General features: G+C 37.7%; 1 protein-coding gene across 6 annotated transcripts in view; it reads right to left on the reverse strand.

Moving 5' to 3' along the window:
* Nucleotides 1-23,283, reverse strand: part of ZFPM2 (zinc finger protein, FOG family member 2) — a 315,150-nt gene that overhangs the window by 179,297 nt on the left and 112,570 nt on the right. The window contains exons 4-5 of one of the 6 annotated variants that reach the window (XM_071803865.1): nucleotides 565-735; nucleotides 398-451 (exon numbers count right to left, since the gene is read on the reverse strand). The exons of the other annotated variants lie outside the window; for them this stretch is intronic. Coding sequence (XP_071659966.1) covers nucleotides 398-451; nucleotides 565-735 — 225 coding nt within the window. The remainder of the gene's footprint in view (nucleotides 1-397; nucleotides 452-564; nucleotides 736-23,283) is intronic. 6 annotated transcript variants of the gene reach the window in all.

Below are 23,283 nucleotides of genomic sequence, written 5' to 3' on the forward strand. Positions count from 1 at the left end.
GCAGAAAACTAGTATGATAAATTAGACTCAGTATATCATGTCTCTGTTGACTTTCCTGGCACTATCTGCTTGAAGCTACGAGAAGTCATAATCTGCCAGTTGTTGTATCATGGTCCTTTTAACGATACAAAAGCCTGTGCAATGAATAAACTGAGGATAACTCCTCACAGTTGTCCTTGTCCCCTTGTTCCACTTTTTCATTTCTTTCTGGTTTTGCAGAGGAGAATCATAAAATGTTTGCAGAAGTTAAATTAAATTAATTTTTAAAATAATAAAAAATGCTATTTATAATGGAGAACAATCCTGAAGGCGATGGGAATTCTGGAGACAGCATAAACATTTGAAGTGCCCCTGTTACAGTGATGGTCTTGTGATTCAGGCATTCAGCATCACGCACCTGGAAATCTGCAGCGCCTGTTGGCGCAGGCTCCACGCTTCTCTTGCTCCGGGTCTGTGAAACGGGACAAGGGAAGAAGATCAATGCCCATAGGTCAGGTGGCCACATTACCTGCATTCAACACCACAATGCTGGCACTGTACATAGACACATACACAAATTATTACCTGATTGATGTTGTCCAGTTCCAGAAATGCAGGCTGCTGTGAGTTTTCTACCTAATACCTTTGATTTTGGCACTTCTGCTGCACTACTGGCAGCTGTCGACAGAAGAGTATCTAAAATGCAGGGCTCCATCAAGTGAAATTCCCATTTGGCCTTTATATGAGTGTTGGACTCTGCACAAGTAATAATACAAAATATCTCTCACCTGCAAACGATTTACAATAACATAATCAATAATGTATTTCCCATGAACCACTTTACTGTGCAAAAAACAGCATTCAGTGTGTAGCGACAACAAATTCCAGTCATTGTGGTTTTTATATTATTGCTTTCTCTCCTTTCACGTATGTTTACACTCACAACAGTTACACCAACAAAAGATCATTCCGGAGTTCATTTGTACAATTCAACTACCAAAAGACATTGCGAATACAACATTTTCTTGGGTTCTGCCCGAGGGCTCTGGGGTTTACACTGCTGTGTTCGCCTCCGCTTGCCGATGGAGAAAAGTTGCTACCAGTTATTTTATCTCACCCACCCTGCATGCCTCTTGTACATAATTGCATTTTTAGGCTTTAAATCTCTTTGCTAAAGGCACTAGATGCAGATATGTGCTGGGTTTGAGGCTTGTGACTTGCAGAAGGGAAAAAAGAGGCCAGCTAAATGAATGCTGGTCGAAGGACTGAGTCAAATCCCTCTGAACTCACCATCTCAAGCACACCAATGGACAGTTACCAGCAGTCAGACAATGTCTGGAACTTGCTAAGCCACAATAGCACGTTTATGTATCCAAACCTTTAATTATAAACCACAATTTTTCCATATTAAATGAATTTCTATCTCATGTCCTACACATTATTAATTAGAGAATTATGTTTTAAATCTGATTATCTACATGAAAAATAACTGGGAGAAGCTGGGCCAGAAGAAGGGTGAGGAGAAGGGTTCTACGGGCTACTTGCCCCTGCCCCAGCTCCATACTAGTGTATTACACATAAACAAAAGTGCAGAGAAAAGAAAGGAGTAACTTACTGGGCATCCCAGTAACTTTTGCCCTCCTCGTCCCTGGGAGTGTCTGTGTGCACACTGGTAGGACAGGAGTAAGATCTGTGTGTGTGTGCCTCCGATTCCTTCAACGATACCTTCTCTTTTTACCTTGTCTGATGTAATTCACTCTATCAACGTAATACACCTCTTGCTAACAAACCTTCTAATTGTTACACGTACAATATGTTGTTTACACAATAAACCAAAAAGTTTATTCCCACTACACAGAGCATCATTCCTTTCTTACAAGGGTCTTTCAGTTTCCTCCTTCTCATTCTTCTTTAGTTTCACCTGCTCAGACTGTTCTCTTGGTTTCTGCAAAAACAGTGTCAGAGAATCCTAAAATTCAGCATTACTGTAATTACCCGTACAGTATCATAGACCTGGCACTCAGTACATTGTCCACATACTGTGTATTGCATGGAAATCCTTTAGAAAGTCTTTTTTTGATCTTACGTTTTGTTACTTTTCTCCAATCTCTTAGCATTTTACACTGAAATATTTGGTAAAATGGAATTCAGCAAACGTGGCTACTTGACAGCAAACAGATCTAAAAATTCTAATAAAGCTGTATCCAGCCCATGTAGCAACAAGCATCTTGACTTTCTCATCTCAAAATCCATAACAAATACATTTCTTCTTCTCAACATAAATGTTTTAAAGTTCTCTAGATGCATTATGTTTTTCCCAAGTCAAAATTAATTTTCCCTTTCACAGTGAGCCCTTCTTTGCATGATTTCTGTGCCAATGACCTTTGCAATTACTTCCAATTCTTCATTTACAGACTGTCATGTATACACAGCACCACGCCATGCTTTACCTGTCTGACAGAATGCATCTGAAGAATTAGAATTTACATAACAGTTGAACAGTATTTGATTAAAATCTAAAGATTCTGAATCTACATCTAAATAATCTATATTTCTTAATGTTCGCTCATTATTTTGATAGTGCTCTCAGAAAACAATTATTATTTTTGCATGGCAAGATTTGTCACTTCCCGTCATTTCTTCATCACAAAAATGTCCCCAGTATAGTCTGTAGCCCTTGTATGCTTTTTACAAATGATCGGAAAAGAAAAATAAAAACCCTACACAACAACAACAGAAGTCAAACAAACAAAAAACCAGAAGCCCTACACCATATAATTTTTGTTTGACACCAGTGAAGCTATTCAACATCCTTCTGTGAAAACCAAGAAATGTGTTTTATAAAGAGCTCGTGTTTTTTGTATTCATGGGACCATCAGCAATTTCAGCTGCTGCGCTGACAAATAGAGCAAGACCCAAACAGAAAAGCAAATTCTGCCTTTAAGTTCTCACTTTGTAACGACTCCCCAAACAAATGAGGAGAGTCTGTAGTCCTCAAAAGATTGGCACAATGTTTTCTACAGTTCCCATTGCCAAGCAAATGGATATCGCTCACAGCTCCTCTGGTAAGAATGTGTGCTGGGCTGGCAGACACAGGCCAGACTGCCCTGCAGATTATTCTTTTTTTGGGTCTCAACCATGTGAAATACGTAACATAACTAAATGCAATCAAGCAATATACTGATCAATCTACATCTGTCTAGGCATATCTGTTCACGCAAAAGTACCTCTTGCCTCTTGGTGACATCTGCTTTTCTTCTCTCACTCAGCTATGCACTTGGCATGCTAAGCCACAGTTATTCTGATATCTTGCCTATTGTATCAGAAATTTTGAGTTGTTTGCCAAAGCCTTGAACCATGCTTAAGGCCTCTGAGTTGTCAGAAGTGTGACAGTTTACTTAGATTTAGTCCCTGTTTCAATTTTGGCAACTGGAATCAAAGATCACTCACATAACTTGTACAATTGGGAAATGTCACGCACTGAGAATACGAGGCTGCTACACCTACCACAGTCTCTTAATTTTGACGCTCAGATTCTCCCATTTTGCTGCTGATGACGTGTCTTCAGAAATCACAATGAATGTTTTCGTAAACCATGCTTCCAGACTAAGACTATTCTGGATTTCCCCCTCACCACCCAGCACCCCACACTATTTAGCCCGGAGATGGCAATCAAATTTTGAAACTTTAGTGGTTAAGTTACTTTGCCCAATTTGCAGGAAGTGTAAATTCATTTCAAGATTATTTTTTGCCAATTTCCACGTGAAAAATTACTTGCAAATTTCTGTGCTGTATCTTAGGACTGTAGGTAAAACAGTACGCTTATGGTAGCCCTCTCTTCCTCGCTGCTAATTTTGCTTTAAATTACAATGCCATGTGTACAAAATTCACAGCATACATTTGCAGGTTAATACTTAAAACACACATTTATTGATTAATATGTGAATGTACTGTACCGCTGACCCTAGTCCTGTGAAGCAAAGACTATTTGTGCAAAAGCATGGGAGATTTCTTGAGTGTGAGGACTGTTTCCAGTGACCACTCCAATGCAAATAAAAATTGAATTACTATGTAATCTCACAATTTCAACTAATAAAAATGTAAAATTTTAAATCAAGAGCTTGCCTTGAGTTGTGCCAGTAATAAAAGTGCAGTTTGCATAAAAATATCCTTTTCAGTTTCTCAAATGCAACAGATGGTCATGCCTTCTCTTGAAAAATATGAAAACAATGTCATGCACTTCACAAACAGTCCATCCATAAGCTTGTGTTTCAAAAGACCATGACTAAAGACAATATATCTTCCAACAGATTACCATGTCACTATGAAACAGAAGAATGTAACATCAAATGAACTTTCACTTATCCCCAATTTCACCCCCAGTCATCATATATATCATAAAACATTGGTATCCCTGTATTACTTCACTTTTTATTTGTCCCAAAGGATGATTCAGTCAGTAGTAAACTCTTCTCTAAGATATAAAAAAGTCACAGTTGCTTGAAACAGAACATGTGCATGTCAGGCACAGGACACAGTTACACATACATAGGGATTTTATCCACATCGTCATTTGATATTAGTATAGTTTCACATAATTAACATGAGGGTATTTATTATTATTACAAGTCTACCACTGAAGTAGAGAGCTCCAAGTCCTGCAGGGAATGTCACATATCCTCTAGATGTCTCTGGAGATTAATTCTGAAAACATTATAACTCGGAGCAGGATCCATTGTAAGGAGCCAATCATTATATTAGCATTAGAACAGTTCTTCAATATTCGCTCTGTTGGAAGAAACAAAATATTTTTGTGCCTGCAGTCTGGACTCCAGGCTGCCCTCCATGTGCACACTAAGCTGTTATTTTCTCTTAGATGTGTTTCCACCCTGAGATTTACCTCTGCATTTTAGCAATACTATTTATTTCTGTTAACTTTTTAGTTACTTAAAGCAATATGCTGTAGTTTTATACCATTTTTGATCTATCCATATTAGAAAATGATATGGGCAAAATATTGGGAAAAAGTTGCACGGCTGAACTTTCACTATGGGAATCTGGTTTACAGAGCTGCACATTTCATTACTGATTTTTCAGTACCCTTAGTATCATTATACTGATAACTCTCAAAATGTGTAAATGGACATACATTTGAATTTAAGCACTTTATTTTACCATGTTTGCCATTAACAGCAACGGAAACAGAAAAGACTCTTTTGAGAATAGCCTTCCATAGTTTTATAAGTGTTTGTACCTTTGTTTCACACCAACTTTTGCAGATGAAATCCAGTCTGCTGCACGTAGTAGTACACCACTCCTCTGCATTGGACAAAGGCATAACTTATCCAAAACCCGCCGGTGTCAACTCCCATTTACTTCAGCTGCCTTTGAACAGACATTTAGGAGACAGGCCCCGAGCAGCACGGCTGCGTTTGCACGGCCATTCCCATCTGAGGGAACGGCAACCCTACAAACCGTGAAGATGTGCAGTTTGACAGCCATACTTCAGGCAGATGGTAAAACAGAAGTCAAACGGACGTGTTTCCCTGAGAAGAACATATAGATCTGTACTTTTGTAAGCTGGAAATGCTACAGAAAGGTATTTGCTTGCAGGAACAAAAATGCCATCCCTTGTGTCAAACAAGCAATCTGTACTTAGGGAAAATAAGTCATTGCTTGAGAAAAGCTCAACTGCTTTTCAGTGCTTTTGGTCTTCAACAATTAGCAGTCACCTTCATTTGTGATATGCTTCATTAAAAATACATCATCAAGAATTAACGTGATTAAAGTAAAAAGACATGACAACAGAAAACGGCATACTGTCTTTGGCCAACATAGAAAAAGAGCCTACATGGCACAGCATATTAGTCACTAGCTAATGTACGAATTCCTTGAAAGCAAATTTACTGCATTGTAAAAACAGTGATTTTAGCAACCGCAGTGCTTTTCCTGAAGTATAAGTAAGTAAGGAGAAAAGGAAGAATAAAAAAAGACACCTTTTGATGAGAGATTATGTAGTCTCTACAATCGAGTAAATTTAGTTGCTGTTGCAGTAGAGGAATGTGATAGGAAATTTTACAGTTGAAGGAGAAATGTCACAGTATTTTGATAAGAGAGCGATGAACTTTTTTTCCCTCGTGTCATTATCAAGGCGAAGTGAACAAAATACATCATTTATAACCCACTGCTCTACCATTATCTCCTGGTGAGACACTTGTTTTAAAACACACAAGGACCTTTTTTCTCTAAGACTAAAGCTCTCTGTGAGGCTCAGTCTTCCTTTATAACCATGAAAGAAAGTTGACACTTGTGTGGGCCAAAGTTTCCAGGCAACCACACAAGGGCACTTATACACCCTCCAGGTCACCCCTGGTTCTGAAGTACAGAGGAAGCATATGAACAGTATATGTCCCTTTGATCACAGATACCATCTAGAACTGATGTGGAGAGAAAATCCTGCACTTTGGAAGAAAGGCACTACTGTCTCCTCAAAGGTTTTTCTTACCTAATATACCCGGAAAGTAAAGGTTAGCATGGTAGCAAAAAACTGCTCAAAACTGCTAATTTTTTTTTCTTACCTGCTAAAAACCACCACTGACTCTCTCCTGCCATTCAGAACTCTTGCCTAGGTATTCCTGCTCCCTGATGTTTTTTATTATTAATCTACAACGCAACAGCACAGTTGATTTACTGTACAATGCTCATTCAGCAAACCTATGTGCAAGCGTTCAATCACGTCTGAACACCAGAGCTGTGCACCAGGGAGCACTCAGCAGAGGGGACTTCAAGTGGAAGCACATTTACAGACATACACAAAACTCAACAGCACTTCCACATCAATAAGTAAACCCATGATGTAAACAGAAAATCAGAAACATGCAACTTTATGTTCAGTAAGAGAGAAATATTTGTAGTCAAGTCTGGTGCTAATTAGTATAACCAATGTCTGTTTCAGAAGAATTAAATCTATAAAAGACTAAGTTGCCATATCAGAAGATAACAGGGTGCAATATTCTGGAGACAACCTAATTAATACTCACATATTTTATTTGTCCTGTAGAACGAAAGTCAGATTCAGACATAAGGAGCCAATTTAACTTATTTCACAAAAACAAATAAAAAGTTTGTTTCCAGAAATGGCAGATGAATTTCTGGGACCCCTTAGGTTATTCTGCTGCTCCTACATACAATGTGTTTAACAGCTCAGATGGTTTGTCTTAACTGTTAATGCATTTGCTGAGTCAATGAGGAAAGAAACACATCATGTGAACAAGGAAATATCTAATAAGAAAATAAAATTGAAATGTACCAAATTCCATTCTAACAAAAAATAAAGGAAAGCCCAAGTGTCAAACGTAATTATAACAAAACTGACTGCTTCAACATCATTATTAGATTCACAAATACAGGACACAAAATATTGCAGCAGATAACAGAACATGAATTGTCACCTTAAGTTTCAGTTTCACAAATAAAAAGTGAGATGGGAAGTCTTTGGTTTTGAACTACTTATCAAAGTTTTCATCTGGAGACAGGTAGTCACAAAAACCTAGATAACAAAAAAACAAAGTAAAATAAAATGAAATGCTTACTTCTGTCTTCTGTTTAATTTTTTTTCCTTTCCACTTTGATTAAAAGGGACAACCAAGGTTCTTAAAGTTTTTGCTGATATTTCCATTACTTTGAGAACTTTCAAAAAAAAATCCTGAGCATTTTCACTGAGATGGAATTCCAACCAAATCACGGCCTGAATAATGAATGCAAAAGCTTGGATCATAAGTAAAATCTGAAACTTAAGAAATAAATTAATAAAGTGAACCCAGTAAAAAGATGTATGGAGATGCATGCTATTAATATAGAAACATTTTTTTTCCTCATTGCACAAGTATAAAGGAAAAATCAGAAAGAACGTTTATGTTAAATGTAAGACATTTCAAATGTTTTGCTGAATTATATACTATTTCTCCTCATGCCGTAGAAATGCTGCCAGATTCATTCAGATGGATAGACACTTGCAGCAAGACAGCTTATTCAGAAGTTAAACCATTCAGGACTCTGAATGAAATGAATTTAGCACTATATTCTTTCAAAGCTTTAATATAAGACTTATGATTTAATTGCCACACTCCAAAGCTAGTGGGCAGGTCAGTCTATTACTGAGCTCTTCTATTTAACTTTGGGGAGAGTGGTTGGTCTAAGACCAACAGAGTCTCTCAAAACAGGATGATAAGTTAATTTCACAGTTATCACAAAATAACATATGATATTAGGTGGCACTGACATGATAACTCCACTGGAAACAATGGTAATTACATAGTAAATCGTGTCAATGATACTGCATTATCTCCCAACTGTTCAATTAACTCGTGTCACCACTGCATACTATGTTTAGAAAGTTGCTGATGCAATATTTCCGTATCATAATTGCAAAGATAGTTGAAGAAGATAGCACCCTATAATTTTAGAAAATTTCTAATATTACTCAGTGAAACTACTACTACTATGAAAAACAAACAAACATTGAGGTGAAGAATGAGACCAAAAAACCTGGACGATACCACCTGAAATGGAAATAGGCTGGGAAGACCGTCATCAAACAAACTACTTTTACTTCTTTCATGTAGAGAATGAGGTATTATTTCATAAATCAAATTCCAGTTGGTATTTATTCACCTAACCAAATAGTAAGAGCCTTCATCATCATTAAAACAATTACAAATTTAATTCCTGAAAAAAAGTAACTTTTCTCGTGCCATGCAGATAGTCTGATAAATGTAGATTACAGTCAGGGGATATGTTTAAATTATAAAATAGGATGGGGGAAAAAACCGAGCTTTTGCCTAACTCAGTCAAAATGCTGCACTCTCACCAGTGACACAACTGGTCTTCTCATTCTCACTCATACAAATCAAAAGTCCAGTGAGGTGAAAGGAATTACTCAGACATACAATGGAACAAAATGCTGCCAGGAAACACATATGGCTATTTATCTTGTTATTGCCTTTTAATATTCAGACTGTAGGATATGATTGTTCTCTCCAAACGGTGTCAATGTTCTGTTCATCCATACACCACTGCTTTGTCATTCAACAAGTTTACTGTTGACCACTGTTTTTGTGAGTACAGAATTAAACCATCAGCTGGTACAACTCAGAGTTACAGCCAGATCAAAGCCACGGCAGACAAAAGGTGTTATGTCGATTTACATAATCTTAAAATCTTGCTCCGCAATTGTCCTTTCTACAAAATAAATGTCTGATATCTGGGAGTCAATCCCTAAAAAACAACCAATGGAAAGGTTTAAAAATCTCTGTGATAAGGATGCTGTGGGACACAAGCACCTAAGAGACCAGGAAATTTCTGAAAATGTCCCAGAGTATCTTCATCAGGAGGCTTGCAGCAATTAAAGCACGCTTTAGACTATGCAGCAACATTTACCTGGGACACAAACACTTCTGAAGCATGAAGTTGTTTTTGTTGTATTTTTCAATTTTCCTTTGTGACAATGCTATTTTCTACAGCTTGTTTAGATGGAGAGCACCGCTTTCAAGGCCAACTCCACCTACTTTTTCATCTCTGCTCATACCAGTTTTGTAGTTATAAGAATACAAAGGAATCTGCATGATTTTAGTGAAAGACTCATTTCCAGCAAATCAACACACATACTTTCAATTTGTTATGCATGAGAGATGCGTAAAACTACAGAGGTTTGGGCCTCTGGAAGACAAAATAAGCAAAATATGTAAGTATTGTATCTAAATAATGACTGAAGTTAAACTCTATTTTTAACACACAGACTGTACAGTGAACTCACAAATACCAGGAAGGATTTTAAAGGACTCAGACCACATCCCAGACTTGTCCTTGACCATTCTAAGAATTTACCATGCAATTGTTGTCTCCAGGGGCCAACCTGTGCTCCCAAGGTTCAACACACGGTTCGAGCACTGCTTCCACGGCCCCTTCCCAGCAGCTTTTCTCCTCCCTGTCCCCAAAAGATGCTGCTCATCTCTTGCGTGACCCACTGCTGCTTCTGGGATCACCCACATCACACTGGAAGCTAAATCATGGCAAATAAGGAAATTAAACAAACCCCACAAAGTTCAAACTCAGCCCAAAACACTTCCAAAACAGGGATCCTAAAAAGTTAAGGTAGAAACTCCTCAAAACTCAATCTCTTTTGTTTTAATTAAGCATTTGAATTTATGCCATTTCTGGTCTTAGATCCAATGAGTCACGGAATAAGAGTACAAATACAAAACAAGAGAAGAGATGACAGCAAGAGTAAATACATCGAAGAAAAACAGAAGCCAAAAATTCCCCCTCAAATTATAAATAATTTAGCAAGTTACCCTAAAAGTCCTGCACATTTAAAAAAAAAAAAAAAAAAGAGAAACCAGGTGCATTTTCCCTTTCTAACAGCAACACAGTGCTCTACATGGCTCCAAACTGGGAGATTTTTTTGGTTGTTGTTCTTATTGTTTATAATGCACGTATATTTCTCAATTTGCCAAAAGTTTCTCGATAGAGACACAAGTTCAACTTTCCGAAAGTTGTCTGAATTATGAAACCACAAATCAGACAACCATTATGTGGTTTGTTCTGTTGCCAACTTCTGCGACTACTGTAACAGATAACAGCAAAGCTGAAATTAAAAAAAAAAAAAAAAAGGTTGTTTTGGTTGGTTGGAGGCTTTTTTTGGTTTGTTGTGGTTTCGCTTCTTTGTGGGTTTTTTTGTGGGGTTTTTGGCTTTACTATCTTCGTGCATCCTCCATAGAACTTTTGAGAAACAAGACATTTCTTTTGAATCAGATATCCATTATCAATTTGGACAGAGAGCGTCTGAACCAGTATTATCTGTAAATGATTTATGAGAGCAGGTATTTCTCTACCTGAACATTTTAGTGAAACCATAAATATCAGTAGAGACAGAGGCTGGGATTCAAAGAAAAACCTTGAAAAATATTTTATATGAGAAGCTGCTTCCATCTGATGAAAATTTTAATTCACCATTTATATATTTTAAAAGAATTTTCATGTTTGCCAGATGGCTATGCCTTTCTTGCTGATATTTTAAACACATTTACTAGAAATACTTACCTATTAATAAAACCTACTGAGTTAAGCCAGCTGATCAGATGCCTTCCCATTGACTTCACCTAAGAATGCATCTGAGTCCGAAACTTTATTCAGGAGAAAAGAGTACATTCAGTATAGCACTGTAAAACCAGCATTTTCAATTGTTCATGAAGAATATCCTCAAGAATCCTTAGATACGCCGTATGCCCTTTTCTCTTATGTAACCTGCAACGTTCTGAGCATCAGTAAGGCCTTTACCCTCAGGAGTCACCCATGTCGCCCTCTCTAAAATGGTGTCTAAATGGAGAAGGATGGTTTTCTGTAAGAGTTCTGTGTAGAGTACCCACCTCAGGGTGGACGAGGTCTACCCAGCTCCTTTGGCCTTCTCTTCCAGACTTGGTTTGTTTAGACCTTGAGGTTATATTGGAAGCACCACTCAGCATTACCAATAAAAAAATCAAAACCAGTTTGATGACCATCTTCATTTATATTAGGTTGTTACGAATTTCTAACATAGTCTATTTTGTTAAAAAAAAAAGATAAAAAGCAAAAAAAGAGAAAAATACAACCTGTTCTCTGTGGAAATGATTTTTTTATAGTTAGTTCCATCTTCTAGCTATTGAAGTTCTTCTGAGCTCCTTTTTTACCCTTTTCTTATTTCTGTTTGTTGTTCCTATTCACTTCCTCCTCAGTTATTATTAATTGGATCAAAAATATGTTTCTATAAATTGAAATGGAAAGAATTCTCCTTTAGTGTACCATAAATATGTACAGCCAAGCCAAATGTTACGGAAAAGCATGTACCTACTAAAATTCAACTGTTAACACAGAAATTTACATAGGTGCATTTCAACACTACCTTCATTAGGACATTTAGATACCCAGGCAACAGCTAACTAGGATGTACACATGCTGGGTTATATTCTGTATTTACAGTTCTAATAATGTATATATTAACAGTGTTTTCTATCAGAAGATTTCAGTGTGTCAGAAACATAAAAGCAAATAAGGCATCACATCTTCCTACTTAAGGTATCAAGGTAATACTAGCCTTCTTCCACTCTTAATAAAAGCAATATATTAAATCTAACTGAAAGTCTTCTAGTTTTGTGCAGCTCAGGCTGGGCTTGACTTTCAGAATTCGATTTTCAACGTGTTTCTAATTCACCAGTGAAGCCCTTTACCTGTGGAAACCAGGTCCTACACACCCAGAATAGCGCAAAAGAAAACCAAGGTCAAATTTTAGGCAAATTTTAGGAGCTGCCCAGTGTCACTCAGGAAATAACTCAGTATTCTCATGTTTATATTATGATTTTATGACTCCAAAACTATCTGGTTTTTATACTACCCATTTCTAAAACTGAAGAGAATATAGAGTTTTGTTTACAGCTTTGTATAACACAAAATGTACAGCTGCAATGTGTTTATGACTTCTTTTCTTGTATGATAACTATTCTACTTAGTTATGATAACACAATAAATATTGCCCAAGCAATCCTGGGAAACAACTTTCACCACGGTGAAGGTGCCATTAGGAAGACCTGCAAGACCTAACTCAGATCTCCTTACTCATATTTATTGTGTAAGGGAACGTAAATGGAATCCACTCCATTGGTTGTAGAAGAGTTCATGAAAGGTAAAAGAGGAGCCCACAAGCCTTTCACGCCCTTTTTTAGCTCATCAACGAATGGCGTATTCATCTCAGAGACTCTAAATCCTTCCTGTCAAAATATAAAGGGTTCAGTCAGGGCTGGTAATCCAGTGCCAGGAGGAGGAGGGAGAAATTAAATGATCAAGAACTACTGCAATAAGGGTGTAAGGAAGGATGAGGCTGCCACTGCAGCGGGGCTGCACAGAAATACTTAGAACATCCTGTAAGTTGCAATATGGAAACACAGTGATGAAAAAATACTACATTTTATGAATGTATGGTTATGCCATAACACAAATACAAAAAATAAAATGCATGAATTGCCAGGAAAAAAAAATATATTCAGTGAACAGCTACAGATAATCATATTTACAATTGATGGGTTTTGCATAACCCTATAAAACAGATACGATGATACACGGGATTTTAGTAATATACTTACTAGAGTGAACAAGAAAACCATTTCCCATCAAATTACTGCCTCCTTTCCCCTAAAAAGTATCTGACTAAAGCAGAGATAATGTAAAGTTCAGCTATCAAAAATGGCTTCATTAAGAACTTTAATGAAGCACATGGGAGCCATTTATTGACTCCTCAACTATTAAGACATAGCATTATTACTGCTTTAATAGTATTTCCATTTTCATTTAGGAAATAACTAATCAAGGGATCAATGTACCAAAGACTTTATTTTCTCTCCCATGGGCCACTGAAAGTACATTTTTTAAAATGCAAAAAAACGTAAAGGCAATTCCCCCCAGTGCCATATCACATAAGCAATTTAAAGAAATAACAAGGAATGCTAAAGGTCAATGGCTCCTGATCTAAGCCATGTTATAAAACAAATGAAAATTGTTCGTGGTAATTCTACCTTTCTAGTGGAAGTAAGAGATCGCTTTCACATCAAAGAAGCTTACCTCCAAAGTATGCAAAGCACCTCCACCCTGACCTGCTGTCAACCTGTGAGACATTTCTATTTCTCAGCCTCACTTAGAATGCAAACTACTGTTTTCCTGGTAGTTCTCACAGCTCCACTTCCTTTGAGGTACAGATGTGTAGCCAAAGAACCCAATCAGATAACACCCATTTACATATTTATAAAGTCTCCTGTAAAATCTCGTATCAATTGTTGCCACTATATATAGCCCTTTCAAAGTATCTTGTGGGCACAAGCGCTCCACTGCACTGCTCCCTTCAGGAGTCCAGATATATCGTATAATGTGATTTCAATGTAAATGTGGCCCATCACACAATCATACCACTTCACAAACTCTTTTCTGCTGGGGTAGCTTAAATCTAAACACACTCAAGCAGCTTGCTGCACTGGAGCAAGATTTCCTCCACATGAAAAAAAAAAAAAAAAAAAAAAGAAGTCAAAACCCCCAACACAACAATGCCAAGGAAAAAAAATCTGAACATTTTCTGCAGAAAGATGGGCCGTCTCCAAATCCTTGTGCCCTATCAGACAAATTAAAGTAAATCAAGCATGAAATGAAGCAGAAGAGCCCCGAGATAAGGCTCCTTTAAGTCGTTTACAGATTAGGATAGAGAGAGGTGCATCTGGTCTCTGGCAGTGAAGGAGGCCAGTTTCTCATCTCACAATAGCAGCCTGTGTATAGGATTACCTTACCTTGTCACTGACAAGGGAAAAAGCGCCTGCAAAATGTCTCTAACTAACTTCCTAATGTTCCCAGCTAAGTTCTCTTATTAAAGTATTAACTGTTACAATGATAGAAATAAATTTTGATAAAACAAAATAAAAACAGACACTAGTCTGATTTATGAGCTGGTCAGACACTGATAAACTGGAGGCTCTGCTACCAGCAGATGAGCCTCTTCGCTTATCAGGCAGGATTTCGCTGCTAGAGCCAGCAGATAACTTTCCAACTGGAATCAGTGATTCACCGAACTCTGTGTTACTGGTCAAACTGGTGTTCCAGCAGCACCTAAAAGGGCCTCTTGTGTTCCCAGACGAGATTTTGTGCTGCATGCAGAGACATTTCCCTGCTGGGAGTGACGGCCGAGCTCAGGAGCCAGCGCAGCTGATGGTTAAACTGGTTCTCCTGCCGCGTCAAACTGGCCTCTCTCTTCTTATCAGCTGCTGCTCAGCTTCTACAAATTGGAGGCCTTCCTTCTTCTCTGCTTTCCTTCCATCCATCCTACAACTCGGGGGCTTTCCTTCTCTTCCTTCTCTTCTTTCTCTTCCTTCTCTTCCTTCTCTTCCTTCTCTTCCTTCTCTTCCTTCCCCAGGAAGACGCGTTGCTCCTGCGGGACTTTCACCCACCTTTTCTTCTCCCTCATTGTGCCTTTAACCCGGGCCAGCAGCCTCGCGGCTGACCCGGCTCCCCCGGGCTGCTGCTGCGGAGCGCGGCCTTGCTGCCCGGCGGGCCGGAGCCGCCCAGCGGGGGCCGGTTCACCCGCCCGGGCCGCTCGGCGGGGCTGCGGCAGCACGGCCGTGCAGCCGAGCGGGCCGGGGGGCCTGCAGCGCTGCGCCGAGGGGCCAGTCCAGGCCGGGCAGGGGTAAGGCAGTCCTGAGGGTCTCTCTGATTCCCTACACCTACCATTAGTGCCTGCTTTAAAATTTCCACCGTTTAGTTCTCTGTGACTGCTGGAAAAATACCAAAACAGCACTATAGAAAAGAATAAAATACACACTTCAACGCTTGAGGACCTATCACCTATTCTCACATAAAACACTACGGGGTCTCCAAATTCCAGCAACAATTTATGTACTTAGTGACCAGCAGGTGAAAACACATAGAACAACGCTTTTTAATTTACTGAAACTCTAGAATGAAGAAAAAACTCCCACCATTACAGCAGCATAACTAGTAGTAGACCAGGATAGCACTAATTTACCCTCAAACCTCTAAAGAAAGGGTATACGTGCACCATAATTTGCCAAATGAGAATATTTTCAAATAGACCTGAGTATTTGTTCCTGATGCACAAAGAATAAGATAGAAATGACCCAGAAAGCAGAGTACAATTTTACTGAACTAATCCAGAAAGAATGTAGGGCAGGATAGCAGAAAGTATGAAATTGTCCTTCAGGCTTTAAGTGCCAGACCCTGAATCGATGGTGCTTCAGGAAATCTCTCTAAACGTATGAAGAAAGGAAGGCAGAAGGCACTGCACCTCACCCCAGAGCACTTTCTCCGCCAGCCTTTCACGTCACACTGATCCCCTGACACTGTTCCTGCATGTTTTGGGTATTTTTATAAGAATGTCTCCAGCTCCATACACTGTTCAGCCCAACCAAACTGAGCCGGGTCCTGCCTCTCTGAGTCCTATGCCCAGACTCCCCCAAAGCAGTGATAGCCCCCACTTGCCTTGTGTGCTGCACACTCAATAAGGCTTTGAGGGTCGGGGATTTATTTTTATTTTAAAGACTATTTCTCTGACTTTTCATTAGCCAGGCATCACTTGCTGCTATGAAAATGAAAAATGTGCCATATTATCAACCAAAGATCTCATGAACTAACTCTAAGTGTTACAAACAGGACAGGTGGATGAAATTAGGCATGGAAACACTCCCACAGGAGACACCTTTTATCCTTTGAAGAGACTGTCTGGGCAAGGGAAAGGCACATGAAATTTCTTTCCTCACTAACTGTCAAGACTAATTTCATTTGTCTCCAGCACTTTCAACCACAGCCCCTCCTTCCCAAAGAGATAGATAAATTTCTGTTTATATGTTAAAAATAATGCCAGTTCTCATTTCACTCCTTCTTACCTTTGAAAATATACACCGCAAAACTGCATCAGTGCAATATCTTATGCTGACACATATGATGAATAATTATAAGTGAGTGTCTTACTCTGCCTGCATTTTGTATGAATGAATGATCCAGAAGGTAGAAGTATCCAAGCTGTCTGTGTGAGATGAATGCACCTGATTTGCAGCTGCTGTTCTTTTTGGAGAAATACGCCAGTGAAATGTGAAGGTGTGTAAAACACAAAGGTGATATACTAATGTTTTGCACTCATATATTTACATTAATTTTGCTACAAAGGCAAAGGAAGAACAAAGTATTAACATTTTTATCCTAAAATTATTCTCAGTGAACTGAGGTAATATAATTCTCTTCTGTGCAGAGAACTGATAGATTTACACATCTGTGACCAATTGATGATATCCAATAAGTACTCACTGCTTGATGCTTTCAAATAATAAACTAACTTAAATTATGCCAAAAAAGGTAAGGGACATGCTTTATTTTCCCATTTATTAATACTATGAGAAGGTGACATGTTTCCATTATATTTATACTGCTCTTATTTTTGCAGAAGACTCACAAAACTCTTGGGACAAATTTCTGTTACCTATTAGAAAGATTCAAACCTGTTTTATACTACACTAAAACTGCAAATATTTGATCCATAAAAGAAAATTTACTTTGTATTCAATAATGTACTGTATTATGTAACATTTTTTTTTTTTGCAGAAGTTCCTTTAAAAGCTGTAACTGCTGGCATTTACAAAAACATTTCCAAACTTGACAGTCCTTCTGCACTATACATGCACACCAGATTCTTTGAGCTGTGTATGACCTACTACAGGACACTGTTATAATAAATAATACAGATATTAATGACATTAAATGATAATAAGTGACAACTGTGTGAAATAACTTATTAATTACAGTTCTAATTAACTGCTATTCAGATTCTTGTTAAAAAAAACAAAAGAGCTGCAGCAGTTCTAGATTCATCAGCAGTTTTGATGGTCTTTACTAGTCTGTATTAATGGTGTGGTAAATAATAAAATCTAATATGACCCTGCTTAGGTATGAATGCAAGATAATAGATGATCTTTTAGTCTGGTGACCTCTATCAACAAAGCAACAACAGCATTATACAGTTTTCCTATTTTTACTATGAAATAGACCTTTGACCACCACCATCCCTTTAAATTATTTTTCTGTTCCATTCTCACAACATTCAACAGCAATGAGGAACGTTTCAGAATGCTCACAGATCTCATATGCTAAAGTGAACTCCAGAGATTAATGGCTTCTGAAAATACAAAATGCTGCTTTACTTTCCATTTGATAAGCCTATTACCTAGTGCAAAACTTCTGATGAGAGATCGTCAAAGCCATGGCGATCTGCAACGCAAACACAAATTTTCTCTGACAATCTAGTACACTAAAGAAAGGCAAAGATCTATGCTGGTTACGTCAGTCGTCAAGATGATACTGAGTTTTCTGTAATCAGCACAATGCAAGCGAGCGACATGATGCAGTCAGTGTTACATTCAACCATGCTGACTCCCAGGTTCAACAGGCAGGTACCTATTTGCAGCTGGGTCAGTAGCTGGTCATTGTCGAGACAGCTGAAGAGCAAAGCTTGAGTTCACACTTCAGAGTCCACAAGATGCCATTTGCACTTACACTCCACTGTAGTACTTATGGTAGAATTCCTTTTCAAATATGTACCTCTAACCTATTTTGAAACAATATTATTATTTAGCCAGGCTAACTAGAGTCCATTTTAACCCTACAACACTTTTTCTATTCCTTAACAATATTCAGACATTTTATAATAAGACTTGAACTACTAAAAGCCATGAGCTTACTTTCATTTATTTATACAGTAAAGCAGATTGAAACTGACTCATGTGCTTTCAAACAAAAACAACATAGTGGAAGACAATCAAATGATTATACATTGAGTATCTTTACAACACCTTACAACACACTCATTTTATCTGAAATACGGTATTATTTTTCTAGGTTATGGTTTTAAACAGGATTTGATATATTTAAAGTAGAATTGTAAAATAGTCATGGCATATCGAACTCTGTTCCTATGTTGCAGATCTGATTGCACTGAAGCAAAGCTGGTCCAAATAAGGGACCTTCGAAGACCACAAACTGTTATTAGCAGTTCTAACAGACCGAGTTTGTGCAGGATGATCAAGTTCAATAGACTATGTAAGCTTATATATTTAAATGCTGCAACCTTAGAGAAAGCAGAATTTTTACCCCAGGTTGCCTTTCTTAAGCTCTTGTGCCAAAGTGACAACTGGCTTCTGCAATTCTGAATGTACTTCTACATTGTATATTTTTTGTGGGGGACAGAGGTAGTTGAGGTATCATGAACAGTAACCTAAGTTGCAGAAATAGTCTTAACTGGAGCATCATAGAGCTATGCAGGTTAAATGAGCCTTACACAGCTAAATAATGTGACACATAGACAGGCTCTCCTAACCAAGTTAGCTCAGTAAAATCTACCTCTGGTTTCTCTTCACTGCAATACACACTGGAGAGAACTCAAAAAGGAAATCCCTTTCTAAATAATAATAATAATAATAATGCTGATTTCCTGGAGAACTGGTTTAGTTTGTTGAGCTGTGACTCTATTACCAGAGGAAAATACATCCTCACTCATTGCATAGAATTAGAAATATATCCTGCCCAGGAACACAGCAAGCAAAAATGTAAATTCCTATTGAATGGAATTTCCTAATTTTTCCAATGAAGTGCAAACTGATTTTTTTTTTCTTTTTTTTGCCTAACTTAGGCACACCTTATTACATAAAACCATTGTTATTTGGCTAAATAACAGTTATTCTTTCCAAATCAAATTTCTCTACATGTATTCTGATTGGATTTCAAGTGTAGACAGCCGAATGCAAAGCAGTTTAGGGAACCGATTATCAGAAAGACACAGCAAGACTTGGGTAGGTAGAATGTCAGATCATTATGAATATCCAGGAACACACACTTTTAGTTGCTATCATCCAAGACCCTCTTACACTCATTTGAGACATGACCATATACCACACTAGTGCTTCCATATAGTTTTCATGGCAGGCGCATTAAGTAAACTTTTCTGTTAAAAGAGAACTCATTCAGCATCCTTGTAAACCTGTGTTTGAAGGAATCTAGACTAAAGTACTTACGATACCTAGTGCTGAAGACAGCCCATCAGCCTAGAGTTCAGGATAGAAAGAGAAACAAGGAGAAAATGAGCCACCCTGCGCCACTGTCAGTGGTCCCTGTTGGATGAAGCATGTACTCAGCAAAGTAGAAGCATTACCTGTTCAAATAAAACAATACACAAACTAAATAAAATGAAAATGGAACCCTTAAACCTTCAGCTGCTCTCTCAACAGTCTCTATAGTAACTCTTAAAAAGCACAATAACCAGTATTATTATGTTAGGCAGTACCTATTCATGTGGCAGCATGCAGTGCTTCCCTCCATAAGCTCATGGTCTTATAAACACTTGAAAAATCTACAAATACTTGTTTTAACAGATCTATAAATATATTCAAGTGTTCCTGATTGTACACACTTGCAGCACGGAAGCCATTTCTAAGGGAAGTGTCTGAAAAATTTATCATGTAACTATTGTTTGTCCAAAAATATCTGGTTCTTTTCACATCAAAGATACAAGTGCATTTCTCTCCCACCTCTTTCTTGCATGTATCAGTAAAAGAGATTGTCTCATTTTCTCTCTTTGCACAGATTGCATATTTAATGCCAATCAGTTTACTAATTACTCCAAAGCTAAAACGAAACCTGTATTTATACAGGTAGATGAGGGTTCATTTATTCCTTGCTCTCAGGCCTCTGACACTTGAAGGAGGGTAAGAGGGGGAGCAATGGAAGGGGGAAGAAATCTTCAAAACTGGTTTGGTTCCAAATACTCTAATTCCCATTAGAAGCATACAACTACTTTATCTTTTTTCTTTTGCCATTAATTACAAATAAATTCATCTTTCTCTTGTGAAGCCTGAAGTTTGTTGTTGTTGTTAGATGAGTTGCATTCAAACTCCAACAAAAAAGATGAAGCCAACATTGAAATTCATCTCACAGTCCAGAATTTACTTAACGGCCAGCCTGTGCGCTGTGATAAACGGAATGATGATCCGGCAACATGTCTTTATCCATGGTTTGCTTTAATTAACGCCGGCTTGTTTGTTGAAAAGATGATTAATATGCCAATGAAAATTGCATAATTGAATACCACAACACTGGCACAATCAGAAAGACACATGCAGTTTTTTGATTAACATTTATTATTATTATTATTATTGTGTATTTTAATGTACTCTTCTCACTCTGAAATGATGCAGTTTTTGACCGAGAGGTGAGGAAAAGCCAGGTTAAGTGAAGGATCTTCCATGGACAAAAAAGGTATAATGTGATTTAATCACACAATAACAGTTCCTTGGTCAAGCAGCCCTTTCTTTCAAACTCAAAATAGAAGTAAAACCACCTCAGAAAAAGAAAATACAGGAAAAATAACAAGCTACAATAAAAATCATAAACGCAAACAACAAAAATACAAATGGCAAAAATACATATGACAAAGAGAAGAAGTATGAAAAATCCAAACAATGTATTCAATACTATAAGAATTAGTATATGAGAGGCAGAAGAAACAATATTTGAAGAACAGAAATGATAAGGAACTTTTACTCTAAAAGCACTAAAAACAGGAAAATTATAGTGTCATCCCTCTCCAGAACTTCACCTGAACAACTGACCTAACTTCAATTTCTTAACATATTTATTTTGTTAAAGCCACATTATCACTAGTGAAATAGTGCCCATTAAGGTATGACCCAGGTTTTATTTTATTTATACCATTTATTGGTTTGGTTTACCTGTATGTACTTATCCTTACTGTTCAACTTAAGGTAGATGTTAATGTTATCTAACACTAATTCTCATGCAAAAGGGCAGGAAGATCCCTTTACTGAATTCAGACTTGCATATGAACTCAATAGGATATCTAATAATTTTATAAATACCTTGGCTATTTTGGAAATAAGCTAATATAATAGTAAAATTAACAACTTTTGAGCTAAGGTAAGCCAGAAATCTTCCCAGAGTTCTCCCTGAAAATTAGCATCTACATACTGACTTCATACTTTCTTCAGCACTTTATGCAGGCACAAGAATTTTCTGATAACTGAAGTTCCATTATTTAGATTAATAAACACTTGCACAGGATAACACAAAGCAAATACTGCTGCACTTTTACTATAATCAAATAAAACAGCAAGGAAAGATTTCTTTCTACAAAAAGCAGCACAAGTCGTAGGATTTCTGCAAGAATTGCTTTTCAAGGATCCTCACACATTGTCCTTAAATGGATAAGGGGAGAAAGGAAGGAGAAAAAATCCCACAGGAAGGGGTTGTGTGCTCCAGCTGCACCTCTTAATGACTTGTGCGGGTGTAAGGTGACCCTCAGAGGTCCTGTCTGCCTTTGGCAAGCCCCAGGTTACAGCTGATCCTGAGCACAAGTACTGAGAGCTCAGCTGAGCAGTAAGTACAGCCTGGAAAAGCGTGACTATGCAGAAAGTGAAGGACATCCACCCTCTTGCTTCGTCCTCCAAAGCCGTTCATTCTCCTTTAGGCTCAGAGCATAGATTCCTCAGCACTTGGCTTTGAAATGAATACATTTTTGATGTGAAACTCACAGGATTTCTAAAAGGTCCAGCAAGGGCTTCTCCCAGCTTACCTGTGCCTTTGGGAGACACTGATTTCCCAGTCTGCAGTTTAGCTCGGAGGTTATTTAAGCACCTGAATGCCCACCTTTGCAACTCGGTATTCAGAAGATACTGGCAGGGAAAACAAGATGAAGTTTTTGGTTTTGAAAAGCCACAAGGGAGCCACACTTTTGGATTTCCTTGCCTTGCTGTTCTTAGTGTAACTAAAAAAGGCTCTTTACGTTATGGATGGGACATAAGAACTGAAAAAAACCTGCTAAACAAACAAACAAACAAAAAAACCAACCAACCAAAAAACCCCCAAACTATCATACTAATTAGGGGCAGAGAATTATAGCTACTGAAAATCTGTCCGAATGGAAAAAACAATTCACTTGGAAAATACTTGATTGCTGAAAAGATATAAACATTGTAAATTAAATTATATTAACAAAATAATCCAAACAAGATAGAAAACAGAAGAACTGAACTGAAGAAAAGCTCATTCCTAGGCATAAGTCCCTGATAACAGCAATCACTAAGAAATTATTCAAACTTCCAAGAAAAAGTAAAACTTCTAAGGGGTATGACCTAAGAAACAGTGAAGCAGTTAGAAGTGCTGAGGCCCCTTACTCTGTGCATCTAAGCCAGGGTGGACTCAGCCCTATCCAAAAAGTTGCCAGGGAAAATACTTCATTGTCCACCATGGGGACTCACAACCAGACCAATTTTTTCAATTTCTCTAACATTTGAATCTTGAAAATTGACTGTTTTCTAAATACATTCAAGCTGTGGTATCAGCATATTCAAACTTTACATTATAATAAATATCACTGTTCATATTACTCTGTAGATTGTAGAGGCAGACACTGCAGTTTGCTTAACTGCAGAACATGCTGCTGTCCTGCATCTTTCAGGCATATATTTAACAGTTTGTTTGGTTTTTTTTTTTTCCTAATACCTTGTATTAAAAATGTATATAAAGACTAGCAATGCTGAGCTCTACAGCTATGAAGTTTAAATTTCATTTAATTGCCTTTTAATCTACCTTACTTTTGAAGTAAATAAAATATTTTACCTTTTTAGCTCTCAGAGCTCTTCCTATACTCTAATCCTTCTTTAG

This window comes from Patagioenas fasciata, chromosome 2, assembly GCF_037038585.1.
Source record: "Patagioenas fasciata isolate bPatFas1 chromosome 2, bPatFas1.hap1, whole genome shotgun sequence".
NCBI classification, from domain to species: domain Eukaryota; kingdom Metazoa; phylum Chordata; class Aves; order Columbiformes; family Columbidae; genus Patagioenas; species Patagioenas fasciata.